Raw genomic sequence first — 20,254 nt, forward strand, 5'->3', positions numbered from 1 at the left:
TCTGATCCTTGTTACAACAACCAGTCCCTGGAAGTGAAGATTGAAGGGACTTTGATAGCTCTAAGTAGCTTGAACGACTTTCCTCATTCTAATTGGATCGATTTCAAACAATTGAATGGAATCGTTCTCTACGGCGACAATGGAGTGGCAAATTTCGATGCGCAGGGAGCTGTTCAATGGGATGCAAAAAACTGATTACAGTGAGTTGTAATTTCTTCATGCTCCATTATCAAAATTATTTATTATTAAAAAAAATATTTTTGTTTTTCAAATAGAAATGGAATTAGAGTGAAGAACGGGAGATCTTAAAAATTTATTCAAATATATTTATCATGAAATTAAATATATGAATATAAAAAAATAATATATTATTAAATATACATTTATATCTAAATTTGTGATTTTTTATATTTTTTAGTTAAAATTTCATCAATCCAAAAATAAATATGGTAAATTATTAAATTCTTTTTATTAGAATTTGAGAATTACTAATTACAATAAACTATTAACTTAAATTAAATATTTACATCAAAATCCATGTCAAAATTAATTAAAATGTGTACGTAATTGAAATAATAAGCAACAAATTTCAACGCAATAATAATTTATTTACAAATTATTAGATTCTTATAAAAGCTTGAGCTTACTATAATTACACATATAAAATTAATTATTTACATTTCAAACTATAAATCTTAATTATTAATTATAACAAACTAAAAAATTAAATAATAATTTTTAAAATGATTTTATTTAGATTTTTTTTTAAGAAATTAAAGGGTTTATATGTTTTTATTTGCTCCATTTAAAAAAAAATTATAATTTTTATTTTGATTTATTTTAATAATTGAAGGTTTTATTTAGATTAAAATAAAAACTTTAAAGACTTATATAATTATTAGGTTAAAATATAAATAAAATTAAATTGAATCAAACCCATTAATTTGGTTCGGTTTGATTTGATTTGTATACTTTTTCTTTGTGGGCGAAATCACATCTAGCATGGCAGAGGATGCCTTCCCCTGAGGTAAAGCAGTCCCAAAAGCTAGAAACTAGTGTTACAGCCACACACACTCGCAGGGAATTTCAATTTCCTCTCGGGATTCTCCTTTCAAAAATTTTCTTCTTTGTTCTTTTCTGCCAGAGATGAGTGAGTGTTTCAGAATCAACTAGGCCCTCTTTGTTCCTTTTTTCTTTTAGCTCCCATTATTGCTTTCAACTTGGTTTCTGTTTTAATATTGCTCCATGGGCTCTAATGGCTGCTGTTCCCTCTAAATCTGTGAGTTCTTCTACTCTGCTTTTCTTTTCTTTTTGTTCTTTAAGTCCTCTCTTTTGTGCTCTCTGATTTCCTTTTTTTGTTTGCATTCAGCACTTTATCCATTTTTTAGTTTCATTAGCTTGAAAATAGTATGTTTGGCTCCTGGGAAATTGCAAGCGAAAGTAAAAAGCCAAAACTGACTTCTTCTTCTTTTTCCTACTGGTTCCCTTTTCATTATCTCTTTTGGGTTCTTGTGATTTTCAACTTTTCAGCTAAAATGAACAATTCTTTAGTGTTGTCTTTCTCACAATTACTGGCTAGCACCTACTTGATCTATTACATTTTTTTGGCGTTTCACTCCAATGGTTTCGGCTAGATCTGAGGTCATTCTGGTCATATTATAAATCTAGAGTTGCTACTGTTTTTCTCAACTTCCCAATGAGAGTTTTCCTTGGGATTTTGAAGGCAACGTGCAATCCAGATTATCTGAGGATTAATATTCTTGCATATAGTATTTAAATGGAAAATGCAAAACTTTATTGTCGAAGTTTTGGTGTTAAAGCAACTGAATTTCATTAATTTTCCTTCTTCAGCGGCTCCTAAATTAAGAAGACTGGATAATTATGGAACATTAATGCTTAGAATATTTAGATGTATTTATAATACTCTGTTCTATCACTTGGGATGACTCATCGGTTAGTTTTATGCTCTATTAGTTTCTGTTGAACCTTAGAGTTCATCAGAATTTCCCACCAAAATACTTTAATTTTAAGGTTTTGTTTTTATTTTGGCTTGTCATTCTTTGCTTGTTTGCCAACTCCCAACTAGTTGGAATAAGAATTTGTTAAAGTTTTGACTTGACTCTTTCATATCTCTCTCTACCCAGCTGACGTAATTGGCCTTTAACTAGTTTTCTCTAATTATTTAGAATACATTTGAGTGCTATTATTAATGGTTTGTAACGTGTTCACAAGTATGCAGATTCTCCTTTTTATTTAAATTTTATTATATGAGAAAAACAAAAAGCCGTGGAACACCCTACTTGAAGATGTGAAGTTCATTGTGGTTTTGTGGGCTCTTCCTGATGATATCCTCGCCCTTATATCATTGTGCTTGAATTAGACTATCTGTGTATTGGGATCATGCACTTAAGTAGATGGGTAGAAAGATGCTGGATGTTCAAGGAGATACAGAAGACATATTTGCTTAATAGAAAAAATAATTTCCTGAGTGGGATATGGTGTTCCGATGATATATATATACAGTACAATGATAGGATTTGATTCCAAGGTTCTTTGCTTACTCTATGGTAACCCATACTTCACATGAATTAGGTTGATGTTCACTTGGAAACTGGAATTTATGCAGACAAACCTTTAAAGCAGCAGCATCATGCCAAGAGGTGGACACTACTTTAGGCACAATCATTTGAGGAGAAATTTTGTAGATTGATTGCTAGTTGGTAAGAGCATGTTTCACTGGCTTATCTAGCAAAAAAAATCATATTATATGCGAGTCCCTTGTCTTGAATGCTTCTCCTGGATAGCATGCTCTGAGGTCTTCACTAAAGCCTGACGATCATTTGTTCATTTTCATTCTTCTCTTTGAACACAAGCTATTAGATTATCCGGAAAAAAAATTCACTTGTTTCAATTGCAAAATTCTCCTACGAAGCTAGCCATCATCTTCTTGCTGTAGGTTTGCCTTCATGTCTGCAGTTTCTCCTATCCCATCTCTTCTTTTTTTTCTTTTTCGGTATAATCTCACCTCTGCTTGTTTCTACATTTTTCCATTCTTCTAATTCAGTATTTTATTTCAAGAAAATTTTGACATTTTGGTTTGAACCTCTATATCTTATACAATTTTCTTTCAAGAGAAATTTGTTGTATGGACTCCATAGTTGCAACTGTAGTTTTCTACATGTTGGAACAATGAACTTCCATATCAAGATTCCAATCATTTAGCTAAGTAACTTAATGAATTTTGTCATGAATCACTCATTTAACAAAAGAAATCTTATGTGATAAAAATTTGTTGAATTATGAAACCTTTCAAATTCCATGACAATTGCTATTGCATGTGGTCAATAATGATATGTTTCTAAGCCTTTTTCCTTTTTTCTTTTCCTTTTTTAAAAAAAAAAAAATCCCAAGTATTTCATGCTTTAATGGGCTAGTTCTTTATATTTTACCACAGGTTGAGGAAAGGCTTTAATTGAATTCTGACCTTCCCCTAAAGGAAATATGAAATTTGGTTCCATTGTGCCCTCTCGTTTGAAAGGGAAATCAGCCACCCGCTTCTCTTTGTTTCCCAAACCACGGTCAACTAGCTATGGTCCAGGAAGTGCACCAGTTTATCTCAATGTGTATGACTTGACACCCATGAATGGCTACGTCTATTGGGCAGGCCTTGGTATCTTTCATTCTGGTGTGGAAGGTAATATTTGCACACTATTATTTCCATGCATGCACTGTAATTGTGTGCCTCAGATATGAGCTAATTTGGAGCAACAGTATATTAATAATGAATAGAAAGGGTTAATAAAAAGGAAAGCGGGCAGTGGGAAGGTAGGAAAAAGAAAAGTCTTCAACAATATGCTTCAAAAGAGGAATTAAAAAAATTAAAAGGAAAAAAAACATGATTGAAAATGAGAGGTAAGATGCAGAAATGGCATCTAGAAAATGATTTAGCAGCTCTAAGGCTTTCTATAATAGGTGTTGTCTTGAACCAATTAAAGTGGATGAAAATGATCCAAATAGCTGAGTTCAACTGTATTGTGACCATTAGTTTGAGTAAACTAATGTGATAAACATCAGTGTTTGTGACTTTTGTTGCAAAATTTTTCACTTTTCTCTATATTGATAACAGTATATGGATAACTAGAAATGCATCTCCATATTTTTCTTTCTTCTTTTTCTTTTTTTTGCTTTACAGTAGGAAAAACATTTTCTCTGCTACTATTCCCTCTTATGAAAGCATGCTAAAAGTAAAATGAATAGGTAGATCTTCTCCCACTCCTTTCCTCATACCTTTTCTATCCAGAATCTGTATCAGGCCAAGTCCAAATACAATAAATGGGACGTTTAAATTTATTTGATGGTTTCCTAAATCCTAATACATTCATTAAATCACACAAATAGTATTCCAAAAATGGAGGGTTGATAACCTTGTTAATTTTCGTGTTTATTTGGCTCACTTTTAAGTCGAGTTCAGACTTTCTGATTGCCTAACCTCTACCATGCAGTTCATGGTGTAGAATATGCATTTGGAGCACATGACTACCCGACAAGTGGTGTTTTTGAGGTGGAACCTCGTCAATGTCCAGGCTTCAAGTTCAGGAAATCAATATTCATTGGGACCACATGCTTGGATCCAATTCAGGTCCGAGATGTCATGGAACGGCTTGCTGCCAGCTACCATGGTGATACATATCACTTGATTGTTAAAAATTGCAACCATTTCTGCAAAGACATCTGTTACAAGTTAACAGGGAAACCAATTCCAAAATGGGTAAATCGTCTAGCAAAAATAGGTACTTATCATATAACCCATTGTCCAAGTTTTGACAATATTTGAAACATTGTTTGCACAATAGGAAGTTTTCTTGCTATAATATTTGGATTCACCTCATGCTTCTTTGGATTTTCATTATTACGAGGGAATTACCGCAGCATCCCTAGTTCACAACTTAAGGGTATTCTTATTATAGAGCGTTCATTTTGTGGTCTCCGCTCTCCAATGAGCTGGAGTATCCAAATTTGTACAATTTGTTGTCTTGCTCATGTATGAATTGGTCCCACTAGCAAGTTCAGAAAATAAAAAGGAAAATTGCTATTTAGTCCCTAGGTATGGGAAACTCACTAGTGTTGGTCTTTGGTTTTGAAAAATGTATCGAAACATTCTTGACATTTTAAAAAGTTTACTAGTTAGTCTCTCTGTTAATTTTATCGTTAATTATTTTACTATTAAGTTCCTATGATTTTGAAAATTTTATTAGTTAGTCTCTTAGATTTTTTAAAAAAGATAGATTTACAATTTAGTCTCTAGGTATTACCATTATTAACAAGTCAGTCCCTGTATTTTTAGAAACCTATTAAAACGTCCTTATGTTTTCTTTCCATCAACAAAATAGTCCTTCCGTCCTCTTTTCCGTTAAAATTAGATAAAAGAGGAGAGAGAAAATTTTCAAAATCCAATTTTACCCTCAAATAAAATCATTTATTTAGTCCTTGGATATTGTTATTATTAACAAGTTAGTCCTTACATTTTCAAAAATCTATTAAAACATTTTTATCTTTTTTCATATCTATTAAAATGTCCTTATCGTTTCTTTCCGTCAATAAAATAGTCCCTATCTTTTCTTATATATATCAAAAAGTCCTTATCGTTTCTTTCCGTCAACGAAATAGTCCTTCCTCATCGTTTCTTTCATTCAACGAAATCCTCCCTCCCTATATTTTTAGAAATCTATTAAAACGTCCTTACCATTTCTTTTTGTCAACAAAATAGTTCCTATCTTTTCTCACATCTATTAAAACGTCCTTATCGTTTCTTTTTGTCAACAAAATAGTCCCTATCTTTTCTTTCCTCCTCCTCCTCCTCCTCCTCCTCCTCCTCCAAAAAAGAAGAAGAAGAAGAAGAAGAAGGAGAAGAAGAAGAAGAAGAGAAAGAAGAAAAAGAAGAAAAAAAAGAAAAAAAAAAGAAGAAAAAGAAGAAGAAGGAGAAGGAGAAGAAGAAGAGAAAGAAGAAAAAGAAGAAAAAAAAAAAGAAGAGAAAGAAGAAAAAGAAGAAAAAAAAAAAGAAGAAAAAGAAGAAGAAGAAGAAGGAGAAGAAGAAGAAGAAGAAAAAGAAGCAAAAGAAGCAGAAGGAGGAGAAGAAGCAGAAGAAGAAGAAGAAGAAGAAGAAGAAGAAGAAGAAGAAGCAGAAGCAAAAGAAGAAGCAGAAGTAGGAGGAAGAATTGATGAAGAAGAAAAGGAAGGAGGAAGAGGAGGAGGAGGAGAAAAATAATGGAGGGTAATTTAGTCTTTTACTGTATTTTTAACGGCAAAAATAGACGGAATGACTATTTTGTTGACGGAGAGAAAAGATAAGGACGTTTTAATAGGTTTCTAAAAATACAGGGACTGACTTGTTAATAATGGTAATACTCAGGGACTAAATTGTAAACCCTTTAAAAAATTTACTAATTAGTCCCTCTGTATTAGGAATATTTTAGATTTTTTTGCAATGCTTAACGGAGGGACTAATTAGTAGACTTTTTAAAACATCAGAAATGTTTTAATGTATTTTTCAAAATCGATAGACTAATTAGTGAGTTTTTCCATGTCATAAAGATTAAATATTAATTTTTCCAAAATAAAATTTTTAGAATCTCACTATTCATCTGTTATCCTTCCCAATAACTTCTAATGTAGCGGCTGGCAGCTACTTCCCTTTCGTAGATCATATGTCAATCCATGTTTACGCCTCTTAAATGTTCATGATACTTGTGTTGATTATTTTTTTCCCCATATCTTTAATCGCCTTGTCAATTGTCATAGGCTCAATATGCAACTGTATACTTCCTGAATCTCTCAAGATATCTGCTGTGCGGCATGATCCTGATGGCCAATCTTACAATAATGGAAGGAAAAGGTTGAGAAGTGCTTTCAGCTTCCTGTCTTCAATCTCGATGCGACAAAAGCAGCTGTCAACTTCTTCAATGTTTCTACAATCACCCTTGAAAGGCTGCTTACCATGGGAGCTGAGAAGGTCCATCAATGGTTCCTTCAAAGAAAGATGAAAGAATGTGTGGAGAGTTTCATGAGGGCAGTGGCTGAAATGATGGTTTTTGTATCTCATGATTGTGTTACTAGTCTGGTGTGAAAATGATTGAGATGCTAATCAAGTTCTTCTTATGCAGTGAAGAAGCTTGCCAGATGAAGCCAGCGCCCTCATTTGAGTGTTAAAAAGCTGTGCTGGATATTATTATTAGTTAATGTTTTGACATATTTGTCTGTAGAAATCCGTTGGCTCATTCATGCTGGTGTGACTGATCATTTGTTTGTAGATATAACTGCATTTTATGCTTGTTTAAAGAGAGAATTCTTGAGATTGAAAGTCAATTTTCATTTCTACGATCATTCCATGAAACCACTAGGGCCATATCGCACTTGATTTGTTGCTATGGTGAGGGTTTTTTTCCCCTCAAAGTCAAAATTGCTATGGCAAGTAACTAATCGGTAAATTACTATTTAATCTTTAATTTTTTTATTATTAACATTTAGACCTTAATTTTAGATTTACTATATGGATTGTTAGGATTTAAAAGTAAACTACAGTTTCATCCTTAAAAAGTGCAACTATTTATTATTTTATCCTTCGATTTTGCAATCAATTACAATTTCATTCCTTGGCTTCATCTATATTATTTTCCTCTCTTTCTCTCTCTCTCTCTCTCTGCCTTTTTTTCTCATTTAAGAGGAAATAGAGGTCATAAGAAAAACTATGAATGAAATTGTGGATAATTGTAAAACTAAATATGAAGTTGTAAATGATTATAATGTTTATAGAGCAAGTCTTGTTTTTTTCTTCAGGAAATAGCTTGCGTAGAAAATATTTTCATGATGGAAAGGTATCTTTAGGGAAATAATTACTGTGAAAATTATTCTCAACCAATGTTTAGTTGCATGTTTAAAAAATAAACAATTTTAATAAATCTATATATAAAAAGTATGTTGATATTAATAAAATTCTCAAAAATCTAAAAATAATTTCTTCTTTTAAAATAAAAAGTTATTAAAAATAACTAATTTTTTATTATATCAAGAATATATTTTTATTGACTATTTTTTCTGCAAACGTCAAAAATATATATAAAAAGTATTCATAAAAAAATAGAACATTAGTAATTTATATACTAACGGCAACATGAATAAAAGGTTTAAAATAGCTGGCAAAAGCAAAATTAAAAGCAACATGTAGCCTAAAATAGTTTAAATTCAGATGACAAAACATGTGGACTAAATAATAATTTTCCATGCATGAAGAACTCATTCTCTGGAACTTGAATCCCAAATAGTCTTCGAACCCACACCATTTACCATTTAAAAAAAATTGAGGATTAGAGAAATTATAAATCTTGAATCGTAGAAGTTGAGTTTTGGGGTGTGACGCATCTAGACGTAGCCAACAGAGAGCACAAACTAAAAATGTTGGCCTCCATATGAAAATTCATTTAACAGTGCCTACTAAATTTGCTGAATCATTTGAAAAAAAAAAAAAAAAAAAAAACAGAATTGTGGAATCAAATGGCCTGCTTAAAAAATGCCACTAAAGCTGGACAGCGGACCTAACTATACTACGGATTCCAGGCAAATACATTTTCAAGCTATGCGCAATAGTAACACTGATTCTTCGGGGGGGAAAAAAAAAAAACAAAAAAAAAAACTGATTCTGCACATGATTCTCTACAATTTTATCTTTCCTGTTGATACTATAATCATACGATGAATTATACAGATTTCGTATCTGAATTAGCATGATCAAAATAAACCTGCAGAAATAGGAAAGAGATGTTTCAGTTTTACACATCCAATGTTTTAAAAAAGGTTTTCAGGGGACTTAGAAAACTAAATGAAAATGCATATACAAAAACAAATAGATTTCATTTAGAACAATTCATTTTGAAATTAAAAAAAAAATCTAATTATTTTTATGTAACATGCATGATTTCTATTTCTTTTAAAATGATTTAAAAAAAAAAAAGTTAAAAGAAATAGAATTCTTGTTTGTATTCTAATTAAGATAATTGATAAAAAAAAAATTCAATTGAATTGAATTTTTGTAAAATTTTTTATTCCAAATAAGGAGATAAAATCCCGAGCAACTCTTAAATCTGATGCTCAAGAAAGATCCACCATCACATTTAAGAAATGTACTCAATGGCCACAACTCCCATTCTGGGAATTTACAAGACAATAATGGCATATCATCATCATTTGTTAGCAACATGGGTAGAGAACCACCCCACGTTTTGGCTATCATTTTATGGAAATACCCAAAGAAACTAAGAAGCTCAACTGAGACTAGATATCATTTGGAAGCAAGTCCATGAAATTATCAATCGTCTTTCTGATGCAAAATACTAGGCAGGCTATTATTACCATTCAGAGCAGCATGATATACTCGCTTCTCAGCTAGTCCAATATCTGACATTACTAAATCACCCTGCAGAGAAGACAAAAGGGAAACTAGTGTTGTTATAAATGCCAATTTCTAGATAAAATTATCAAATTCAAATTATGGTTCAGAATCAGCATAAAGATGCCCAGTATAAATTTCAGATATTCTCCTGGTTGCTATGGTTTAAATGATACAGCAAAATTATATTGACAATAATATCTTACAAGATTATGTCTTAAACAGGCAAGTTAGAACTGTATAGAACTCTCTCTCATTGTTGACAAGAATACTGTGGAATGTGTGAACATATCAATACCATTTGGGCAGGATTTCTTTTAGATATAGATGCAAAAGTTCCAAATAACAAAACTTGGCATTGCATATAATATACAATGACAAAATAAAACTTTGACTTTAGTTGTAGACCATGCATCTCATCACATGCATTTTAATGACCATCTTTAGATGGTACCTCAACTGAAGGGAATTAACCATTACTCATTATGCCATGCCGCAGGCTTCAGTGCAAAGTTCTTAAAATATAGCCATTAGCTATAATATTTTGGTTTCACTGTTGAGTTCATATGGTGCAAGGCCTTCTGAGTTTTGTATATATCTAGAAATTGGCAAGGTGATCCAGCTTGTAGGATGGTTTAATATTAACAGTTGTAAGAAGATAGTTTTATTCATGTCACAGCCTACTACTAACCCTCCTGACCTTAAGTGGGAAGTATATGCTCTAAATTTATGAATTCATTTCAGAAATCCTACTGTCAGATATCAATTGGAAAAGCATACCTCACGAGCCATTAACCATCGGACATTAGAAGCATATAGCTTTGGGTTGTCCTTCTCTTCCTGTGATGGATAGTAAACAGGTAACCTTTTCACTTCTATGTAATTTATGAATTGACAGAGGAGAAAAATCACATGGCGCACCTGCAAAGGGAAATATGTAGTGAAACTAAGATCACAACTAAAAGGATGTATTGAAAAACACATCTTCTCCTTGCAAAGGGAAATATGTATTGAAACTAAGACCAAAACTGAAACAGTGTCATGGAAATCGCAGCATCTTCTCCCTGCATAACAGTTATATAAGAAGAGTCAAAACTAATGCAAATTGACGAATTTGCATTGGTTTCACATCACCATGAGAACCATTTCCTTAATTATAATATATGAAAAGTAGATATAAACCCGATCAGAAAGAATAAAGATTCCAGGGAAACTTCAATCCCCGTATATACATGCCCCAATGCCATAGAAACCAGATTCCTAATTACTTTCTAGTGAAACTGTGGTTTAACGTAGACTCCACCTCAATTGTTTGCAAGCTAATAATTTTTCTGTAATATTAAATGATTTCCCATATCACTTCTGAAGTGAAGGCCTTTGCCATCATTACCTAGAGTGCCTAGATATGTAGACAAGTTCATTACGCATAAACTTTTACATAATTTCCAAAACAAAAACCAATACCTCAAAAACAGAACTTTGTTATTTGATTGTGTGGGACAATGTATTAAAAAAACTAATTAGATTGGGGAATTAATGAAATAATATCATCTAAGCTTTTGCTTGCATAAGAAAACTCACCCCAGAAATTGAATCCCAAGCAGGACTGAATCTCTGGTAAGGATATCTCAGTATCACTGGAAGCACAGGAGTACCAGCTAAGAATGCTCCTGTCTTGAACGGAAGAAGGAAATCTCCATTGGTTGTGGTGCCTTCTGTAGCACAATTGAAGATAAATTTAACTGAATGAGTTGGCATGTTTTATATAGCGATTTAACAATTATTCAACTATTTGACTCCTCTAATAGGGGGCGAAGGTTCTTTTATTTCATTTTCTCTGCTTCATGACATCCCATCAAACAATTCAGTTACACTTCAGATATATTATTTTTGTTTTTTTCTTTTTTAAATTAGGTTCTAAAGTAGAAAGTTGTTTTCATTTTCCATAATTTTGGCCATGCAATGAAGTTCAGAAATGCCAGCAATGAAGTTCAGAAATGCCAACTAGACCCAAAATTAGACAGCTGTTACTTCTTCACACATCAGGGAGACATGCATTTCAATATTTCTTTTTCCTCTTTGCAACCTTTGTATGGTCCAGCAGAGCAGGTATCTGGGGTTTACAGAAGAAAATTTAGCTTACTTTTGCCATGGGACCAAAAGAGAACCTGGAAATCTTATTTTATGGATTCACTTACACAAACCATGGAATTTTGCATGAATTAAGTACCATTCGATTTCTTTGATTCCCCCAGTAAATAAATTCTCCTTTCTAATATTTCCTTGGAAATGAAAATCCAATAAATTCTTAATATCAAAAAGATTTACAAAATTTAATTGTCATAAAGCAATCTAATATTAGACTGCTGGCATTTGGAGAGAGAAAGATAGAGAAAAAAAAAAAGAACAAAAAAACAGCAACAACAGCTAACGGGACCAATTACATCAAAGCAAGTAGTGGTATTTCCTACTTTTATTGCGAGGACCCAAACACATGATACAGCTTGGAACTATTGAGAGATGAAACTCCACGTATTGCTCTTTCCCATTGATGAACCATCGCAGCAAAACAAGTGCTGAATTGCTACCTTACATATCCATTATGATCCTTACATCACTTAATCATTATTATTTACATGTTACTAAAAAATGAATGCAGCTTACTTAAATAACACAAATGTGCTGTCAATTTAAATAAAAATAAATAAATGAAGAGAATAGAAAATGTAAAAATAGCAGAGCATTTCATTAAACACGCACCAAAAAAAATGAGGATGCACTATGCAAAAGTATATCACCACTAACCAGGGAAAAGTATCATTATAGGAGCAGACTCATTCTGATGAGCTTCTCCAACTCTTTTAGTCACAGCACCTACAAAGCTCACTATAGTAACTAATAAAATATTACTTCAGCCAAAACAGAGCATATAATAAACTAAACAGCTTGAGAAAAAAAAAATCATTTTTGAGAATTGGCATGCATATATCCCACGATTATGTTAGTTACCATGCAACATGTAATCCTGAACTAGTGCTACTCTATTCCTGATGCAGACCTAATGCAAGTATTGGTCTCCACTTTCTCATACATTTAAAGAAAAAACATTAACAATCTATCTTACCTGCAACGCCTTTGAAGTCAGATGATTTTGACTCTCTTTGAACATAGACACAACCGAGGCACTTGCTGCCAAAAAAAGCCAGCAAAAGAATTAAAAGGCTTGATTGCACAAGAAAAGATTTATAGACGATTAGATAAGGTTCATATATTAGATAAGGTTCATATACAGTGAACTAACCTGATGAGACCAAGAAGAGGCAATTTGCCCACTGATCTCTTCAGCAATAAAATACCATGTCAAAATCAACAAGATTAAAAGAGATATGCGTCAGCGAACCAGAAAAGTCTATAAATATAGTTACCACTTTAAACTCCAATATTAGGTAAATTATTGATGCTAACGAACAAACCTTGGCAACAAAACTTGGAAAAGAAGAAGACATGTGGTACAAAATATCCAAATACGAAACATGATTAGAAATTATTGCCCCAGGTCTTTCAGGTACTCCAGATTGATCTTTGCCCTCATTCTGTTCAAAAAGGAAGAAACAGAAAATGAAATGGGGAAAAGAATCAATTCAGAACTCTGACAAAAGCATAGACTTTTTGTTCTTTTTCCAGCCGTGGTTTCTTTGAATGCGATGGATACAGAATCCATAACCAGAGAATAAGTCCCAGCAGTAAAAATTGCATTTTATAGAATGATTCGCACAAGATTACAAACATATCCTCTTATTTGGAATCATAGATTTCACAAGAATTTAATTCAATTCAATTCAATTCTTTTCTATCAATTTTCTTCTTTGGAATGAAAGAATTCATTTCTTTTTCCCTCAGTTTACTATCAAGAATTATGCAAGAATTCAAATCAATCAATTTTCTTTCCGCCGCGTCCCTAGAACATAAAGTAGATGACAAAATTGTGAAAATTACCTGAGTAAAAGACTTGTTCTGAGGTTGCTCTAGAATCCTATAGCTTTCCCTAATCCAATAAAACCCAAACAAGAAAAGCATAACTCTGGAAACAAAGCTCCCGCACCTCACAATCACGGCCCTGCTCCACCCTCCCATGTGCGCGAAATCCTCCTGCTCCTCCTCCACGTCCCGGTTCGGGGCCGAGAAAAGCGTGCAAATCCTACAAACTGAGTAATAAAAGAACAATATTATCATCGCGAGCATGACTCGAATCGGCAAGAGAGTCACCAACGCGAAGCCTAGCAAGGCCTTCTCGGCCAACGGCAGTTCTCCACGTCCCATGGTCCCGTAGACGTCATTACGCACGAATGCAGCGAATTTCTTCTCAAGATCTTCGATATTGGCCGTCGACATCCCTTTGGAATCGGATTTGAGGAGAGGACGATCATCCCTGTTGGAGGCATTGTCATTGGCTGTTTCCGGTTGAGGTTCTGGTTGGCGGGGCTTGGAAGGCTCCGGATTTACATCTTTAAGCTCATTCTCCATTGTTTTATTGAAGAATTGAGGGAAATGGTGATGATTTTGGTATTGATTTTTGGGTCATAGAAGGTTAAATTTGATAGCCATTTTTTATGGCTGCTTCGTGAAGTTGGCGTAGCTATGGAAATGAGTATTGGCATCGAATATCTGGCAAATATCTATCTCTGTTTCTTCTCCCGCGAAGCCTGCGGGATGGCTGAGCGTGAAAAGTCCATGATTAAAGTAACGTCCACCAGACGAGCTGCGATTCCAGATAGTTACGTGCAAAGTACCTTGGATTGGATTCACTGATGTATAGCCGTTGGATTTAATCGAATGGACGATCGAGGTTTGTAGCCGAGAAACTTAGGATAATGGAGCCCAGTAATATCCGAACAGGTTTAGGGCGAATAGAAAAAACTAATAAAATTATAACAAATTTATTACTCCATTTCTATAATTTTTCGCACACGTTAAAAAAATAATTTTTTATTACTTTTTTAATTATATTCATTTTAAAAATATTAAATTTTATTTAATAATTAAAATATTTTTTAAAAATAAAATTATAATAGTTAATTTATATATTATTATATTATAAAAAATAATAATAATAATTTTTAAAAAATCATAAAAAATTATGAAATAAAAAAATATCTAATTAGTTCAGTGAAATTAATTATTTATTCTTTTCATTTTATAAAAAACACATTAAAAAATTTATGTTTCAAATTATTTACTATTTAGTTATTTGATTTATTTAGTATTTTTAAAATAATTGAAATGTTTATATATCTATTTAATACATATAATTTTAAAATCATAATTATTTAGTTTGTATGTATTCAAAATAATATTGAAAACTTCTCTCCTCCCGTTTTTTTTTTTTTTTTCCGTCTAGTCTTAAGGTTTTTTCCTCTGTGGTTTTTTGCTGCCCTTCCGGACTGAGGAGAGTCTTTCCTTGCTCGGTCGTGGGTTCTCCAATGGTGGGATGTAGATTTTTTTTTGTTTAGATTTTTGTTGTTGTTTTGCAGCGGTTGTTTAAGAGAGGGGTTTTGTTTGGTTGCATGTTCTCACTTTCTTTTTTCTAGTTGTTTGTTGGTTTTTCAAGACTATGAACTCCTTAAATCTGTTCGTTTTGAGGCTGGATTCCTGGAAAGAAGACAGTAATGGTGGCTCGCAGTCTGGAACTCAAAGACAAGAAGGAGTCGCCAGGAGCACACCTCCTCTCTCGCTGGTGCTATCTTTTCTGAGGATGTTCTCTTTTGCTCCAGGCATTTGCAAACTCGATATGGATAAGAAAGTTTCTTTTTTCTGTCTCCCAACCCGTCTCTGCGTTGCATGCAATTAAATTTTTTTTATAAAATTTTGTTTAAAATAAGGAAATTTAAAATTATTTAACTTTGAAAAATTTTTTATTATATATAAAAATGAAATCATTAATGATTTTATAAAAATTTATTTAAATTCTTTTCTTACAAAATCATTCGAGGAAGATAAAGAATTCACAATTTTACTAAAACAGTTGTGGTTTGGAGTTTCTCTGTCCCTTCATAGCAGGGGAAGCTCATTTTTCTTGCTAGATGGATGGTATGCTCTCCCTCAACATCTTTTCATCCATCTATAGTGTTGTTTTCATTTTTGGCTGATCTAACATATTGATTGGGTTGAGAAACTTTTTCTAAGAAATTCTACAGTGGTTGATTCATCTATTATAATTTTTTCATTACCTTTATATAAAGAATATCCCTCTCGCCTTTTCACTTCCCTTTGAGATTGTGTTGTTTCTGAAGATTTGAAAGCTAAATCTTTGCATCCTGCCTATAGCAAAGGGTTACCCCATGGAAAACAAAGGATGGCGTCTAAACTAAATGTCAGAATGCACGCTACTCTATAGCTTATGCTAAATCCTAAATTAGTTTGCAATAGGGTTTATGTGTCCATATAAGAGATTTAGACAATCTTCTCATTTAAGTTAGTTGTTGGGTGAATTAATTTTTTGCTAAAATTTAATATGGTATTAGAGTTTCTCACCGATATTGCACCTCTTTTAAATATTTCATACTTCAGTAAAATTTTGAATTTGAGTATTGAATCTCACACTTATTTGAGATAGAGACAATATTATCCTTTGTAAGGGTTTTAGACATTTCTTTTTATTTGAAATAGTGTTTAGAATGAGTTAAATCTAATCTAAATTTAATAATTTAGATGAAATAGAGATTGTTGTGAGCCTCCCTTTCTATCCCCTTTTGAAGCGGAAGAGAGATTCAAAGCTGCTTTAAAGGTTTCCAAGCTTTTATATTCTGTTTCTTTTGGAGTTGGATTTGCAGTGTTTCAGTAAGCTTAACTCCAAAAGGAAGAGTTATAGATGTTTTCTTTGGCAATACTGATTGACGCTTAGAGGTGCTGGTTATGTTCATCCCTTCTCCTACTTGCGTGCTTAATGTTTTTGTAAGGATGTTGGCTTTGGTTCTTAGAGTACCTGATGAGTTCAATTGAGTTTGGTTCTGAGTTTTAACAATGAATCAATTTTTATATTTTTAAAATTAAATATTTTTTTATATTTTTAAAATTAAATATTTAAATTCTTTTATAATCGGTGTATTAAAAAAAAATCTTTTCATCCATAATTCCATTAATCAATTGGTTAAATGGAGAATAAATATTTTAAATATCTAAAATATCCTTATGAACACTTAAATCCTTATCAACATGCCTGAAATATTTTATATTGCTTAAACTACACTTTAATCCCTAAATTTTACGTAATTAACATATTAGTTTTTATATTTTTAAAATTGAATCCTTAAATCTCTGTATATTCAATCCATCTACAATTATAATTTTTTTATCCATTATAAACATTAGTTTAAAGTCAGTGAGTGGTCAAACTTTTCACAATATAATTTCTTTTTAAAATACTTTTTATAAAAATCTATAATCTATTTAAAAATTATTTAATATCAATTAAAAATGGTTGAAATTGTAAGTATTTTTTAAAAGTTTTAAAATTATCAAGTATTGAAATATTTTAATAAATAAAAATTGAATAGAAAAAAGTGTTAAATTTTAGTTGAATATAATAATCTGGATATAAGTTAATGAGGATTTAAGTGTTTTTTCAAGTGAAAAATAAATTATCATATCAAAATGTTTAAATTTTAATAGATGAGGGAAAATAAATGAAATTCTAACTCCTTAATTTTTTTTAATTTAAAAAAAGAGAATAAAGATATTTTCATATTTTTAATTGCAAGAAATTAAAAAAAAAAGATTGGGATCTAAATTAACCGATTATAAAGAAATTTAAGTATTCACTTTTAAAAATATAGAAACTGATATGTTAATTATACTAAAACTTAATAGCCACGTGTAGTTTACCTATTTAAAAGGGTAATAAAGACATTTTCACACTTTTAATAGCAATTGAAGGATTTTCTATTCGGATAGATTGATTATAGAAGAATTTAAGTATTCGGTTTAAAAAATATAAGTATCGATTCGTTAATTATACTAAAATTTAAGGAACAAAATATAATTTATCTAAAAAAATTATTCATACATTTTTTATTTTAATAAAAAAGTTTAGTTTTAAATTTACTGTCCCAAATTTTTTAATTGAATGCAATTATAGCCTCTATATAAAATCATGATTTGAAATTAAAATTTTAAACATATTACTTGCTATATAATATTGAATTTAAAATTTTGTATTCTTACATATTTTTCTTACTTCAAAATTAAAAGATGTGTAATTATTTCTTATACCTTAAATCTCTTAAGATCTTAAATTGTCATGTCACGTGCATAAAATTTTAATTTCGGGTATTGAACAGCATTAATGTGTAAAATTTTAGTTGCTATGTGCATAAAATTTATTTATAATAGCATGATGTGAACAAAATCGTGATTATAAATTAATTAAATATAAAAATACGTAAAAATATTGAATATTTTTATCTATGTAACCCAAAAAAAAAACTAACTAACCAGATTGATCTTAAAAGAATGAGTTAGCTCAAAAAAAAAGTGCTTGAAGTTTTATACCTCCCTTCTTTTCTTTAACTCCTCCATCTCGTCTAGATTGCTATGGTTTATGATTCTTAGGCTCCATTCAGATTGAGATGTAAGTTGAGAACTTGAGATGTAAATTTACTGTGGAATTGATTTGAGCCTCTAAAAATGGGAGATCATTGATCCCATTAAGTTCCCTATCATTCACTGCAGCACCTGGAATTACTGAACTCTGCACTAGGCTATAGGAGTTTAACTTTCAGAAGGAAGTTGATTTTCATCTTAAATGATCTATGGAAATCAAGGCCAATGTATGCCCTGATGAATCCGCAGGCTTGGCCGTATCTGGGACCAGTTGGCCAACTTGGCCTAACAGCTAAATTGTGAAGAATTCCAAACCTTAACCTTCTTCATTGGGACACAAGTAATTGTTCATTGGGCTACTAGGCTAATTATATCTCGAGGACACTCGCTTTCTTATCAATATGCCAAGATGAAACAACTAAAACATAGCCAACGTAAGTTTCCCATTTGACTGCCAAAGTTCTATCCCACAAGTCTCATCTGCAGTATTAACTCAGATGTTGCAAGTTTTGAGTGTGGTTTTTGAGCTTCCATGAAAAGTTTTGATAGAAGTACAGAAAACGAGCTCAACTTCAGAACCAAAATAGAAGAAAGGAGATGATGATAATGGTATTGAGATGAGTAGATTATATAGCGTGTTCACTCAATCACTCAATCTTCAAATACCAGACTCAAAAGAATCAAGATTTTAGCACAAAACAGTAATGGAGAAACACTATGCCACTATTAAGCCAGACTAGATTTAATGGATCAGCTCAAACTCTATTAAGTATAAGGACTGAGCAAAATAATGATATAGCACAGGCAACAAACTGAAGGAACCAAGTAATTTCCTATAAGCCAGACTTCAAATCTTTAATATAGTTGGAATTGTACTTATCTTTCACAGAACTATCACTTAAACAATGGATTTCTCCAGAGAAGAAACCAAACTTTTGCATTTCTGTTCATGAATGATATAAACATTAAACATGATCCATATTGATCCTCTGTGACTGTATGAATTTATTATTATGAAAAAGAAAGAAGCTTAGAAACAAGAGAGTTCCAGTGCTTCAGTGGAGAACATGTTTTATTTCCTATCCCAACAGCAAAAGAGTTTTCTCACCCTTTCCTTTATCTCAATTATGCAGCTGCTAACAATAAACCTTAATTCCACAAACTAAATAAATGTAAAAGAAGCCTAATTCTTCAACAGTCGTACCTTTTGAAATTATTCCAAACTCAGCAAGAGACCCAGTTCTTGTGAGTACTAATCAAGGCAGACACGAGTCCTGCAAACGACACCAAGACCGGCGCCGAGAGCTGCCCCTTCCCGTCTCGAATATCTGCTAACGCCATTAACCCATCAGCGAAGTCCTGTATAATCGAAAGTTTCTTCATCAACTTCTTCTCTCTCAGCTTCCTCATCTTCTCTTCTTCTGCTTGATACCCATTCCCTCTCAAAACGGCAACCTCAATGGAAGATTCCAAACAGATCTCATCTTCATTTAATTTCTTCAAATCCCTAAATTTGAGAGAAATACTGCCTGTGTATCCAATAAATTCAAACCAGGCACTGATTTTTCCCAATTTTTTCGAGTGTTTGCTATCGATCAAGCCTGCTTTAGCCAGCCAAACGAACTGTTCAACAAAATAATACAAGCCTTCGCCTCCATAAGCAATGATGGAGAGGACAATTTCTTGTTTTGAGTCGAAACTAGAGTTTCTCAGAGTGTTGACGTCCTGCACAAATTTCCCAAGTCGAAAGGCTTTGCGACTGAGTCCTACGCTAGACTCGAAGCTCTTCAAACGCTGAGTTAGAATTAGCGATTCAGGAAGAGCTGAGGAAGCCAAAATGATCTTGGAGGCGTAGCGAGAGATCTTAAGGAGCTTATCCACGCCATCTCGCTTAGCTAGGTAAACTTCAAGGTGGTTGAGGAAGTCTCTGTCTTTGGTTGTGGTAGGTCGCGCTAGGTTTTTAGGGATTGGTGCCGGAGTGATCACCGGTTTCTGAGTTGAAGTCTCTGAATCCATGGAACCGCAGCAGCAGAGAGAGAGAGAGAGAACTGGGAAAGCGCCCGAGAACGAGGAAGGAAAATTTTCAGAAGAAAACTGAGACGACGCCGTTGGATGATATTCTTCCCCTGAGTTATGAGCAAGCAAAACGGCAGCGTTGAGCTGTAAAAATGGGTTTCGATTGGAGCTTGTCGCGTCTGCTTTTCATTGTGGTGTGTG

The 20,254-nt window shown here is 32.5% G+C and overlaps 3 protein-coding genes across 15 annotated transcripts; 1 reads left to right on the forward strand and 2 right to left on the reverse strand.

Annotated features, from left to right (window-relative positions):
- The first annotated feature begins 994 nt into the window (after window positions 1–994).
- Window positions 995–7,374, forward strand: LOC110615323 (deSI-like protein At4g17486). 3 transcript variants are annotated; one of them, XM_021757157.1, is made up of 5 exons: window positions 995–1,279; window positions 2,593–2,720; window positions 3,455–3,694; window positions 4,503–4,790; window positions 6,799–7,374. In XM_021757157.1, exons 3-5 carry the CDS (start codon window positions 3,502–3,504, stop codon window positions 7,038–7,040), a joined length of 723 nt encoding a protein of 240 aa, XP_021612849.1. In that variant the 5' UTR covers window positions 995–1,279; window positions 2,593–2,720; window positions 3,455–3,501; the 3' UTR covers window positions 7,041–7,374. The 3 variants fall into 3 exon arrangements, with proteins under 3 accessions (XP_021612849.1, XP_021612850.1, XP_021612851.1); XM_021757158.1 differs by having other exon boundaries at window positions 2,627–2,720; XM_021757159.1 differs by lacking the exon at window positions 2,593–2,720.
- A 1,161-nt stretch (window positions 7,375–8,535) lies between these two features.
- On the reverse strand, window positions 8,536–14,274 carry LOC110615322 (lysophospholipid acyltransferase LPEAT1). Of its 11 annotated transcripts, none has more exons than XM_043956666.1 (9): window positions 13,436–14,264; window positions 12,913–13,032; window positions 12,741–12,778; window positions 12,564–12,628; window positions 12,245–12,334; window positions 11,021–11,154; window positions 10,220–10,360; window positions 9,403–9,466; window positions 8,536–8,792 (listed from the first exon to the last, which is right to left on the reverse strand). In XM_043956666.1, the coding sequence occupies exons 1-9, from the start codon at window positions 13,961–13,963 to the stop codon at window positions 8,782–8,784; spliced, it is 1,191 nt and encodes a 396-aa protein (XP_043812601.1). In that variant the 5' UTR covers window positions 13,964–14,264; the 3' UTR covers window positions 8,536–8,781. The 11 variants fall into 11 exon arrangements, 10 of the variants coding, with proteins under 10 accessions (XP_043812601.1, XP_021612845.1, XP_021612846.1 ...); XR_006350700.1 differs by lacking the exon at window positions 8,536–8,792 and adding an exon at window positions 10,361–10,503 and having other exon boundaries at window positions 9,404–9,466; window positions 10,220–10,279; window positions 13,436–14,272; XM_021757153.2 differs by lacking the exon at window positions 8,536–8,792 and having other exon boundaries at window positions 9,068–9,466; window positions 13,436–14,261.
- Window positions 14,275–18,935: 4,661 nt separating this feature from the next.
- LOC110614628 (peroxisomal membrane protein 11A) lies at window positions 18,936–20,207 on the reverse strand. The gene has a single exon (XM_021756221.2). The coding sequence runs from the start codon at window positions 20,051–20,053 to the stop codon at window positions 19,262–19,264; it is 792 nt and encodes a 263-aa protein (XP_021611913.1). The 5' UTR covers window positions 20,054–20,207; the 3' UTR covers window positions 18,936–19,261.
- Between the last annotated feature and the right edge of the window lie 47 nt (window positions 20,208–20,254).

This window comes from Manihot esculenta, chromosome 5 (assembly GCF_001659605.2).
Source record: "Manihot esculenta cultivar AM560-2 chromosome 5, M.esculenta_v8, whole genome shotgun sequence".
NCBI classification, from domain to species: Eukaryota; Viridiplantae; Streptophyta; class Magnoliopsida; order Malpighiales; family Euphorbiaceae; genus Manihot; species Manihot esculenta.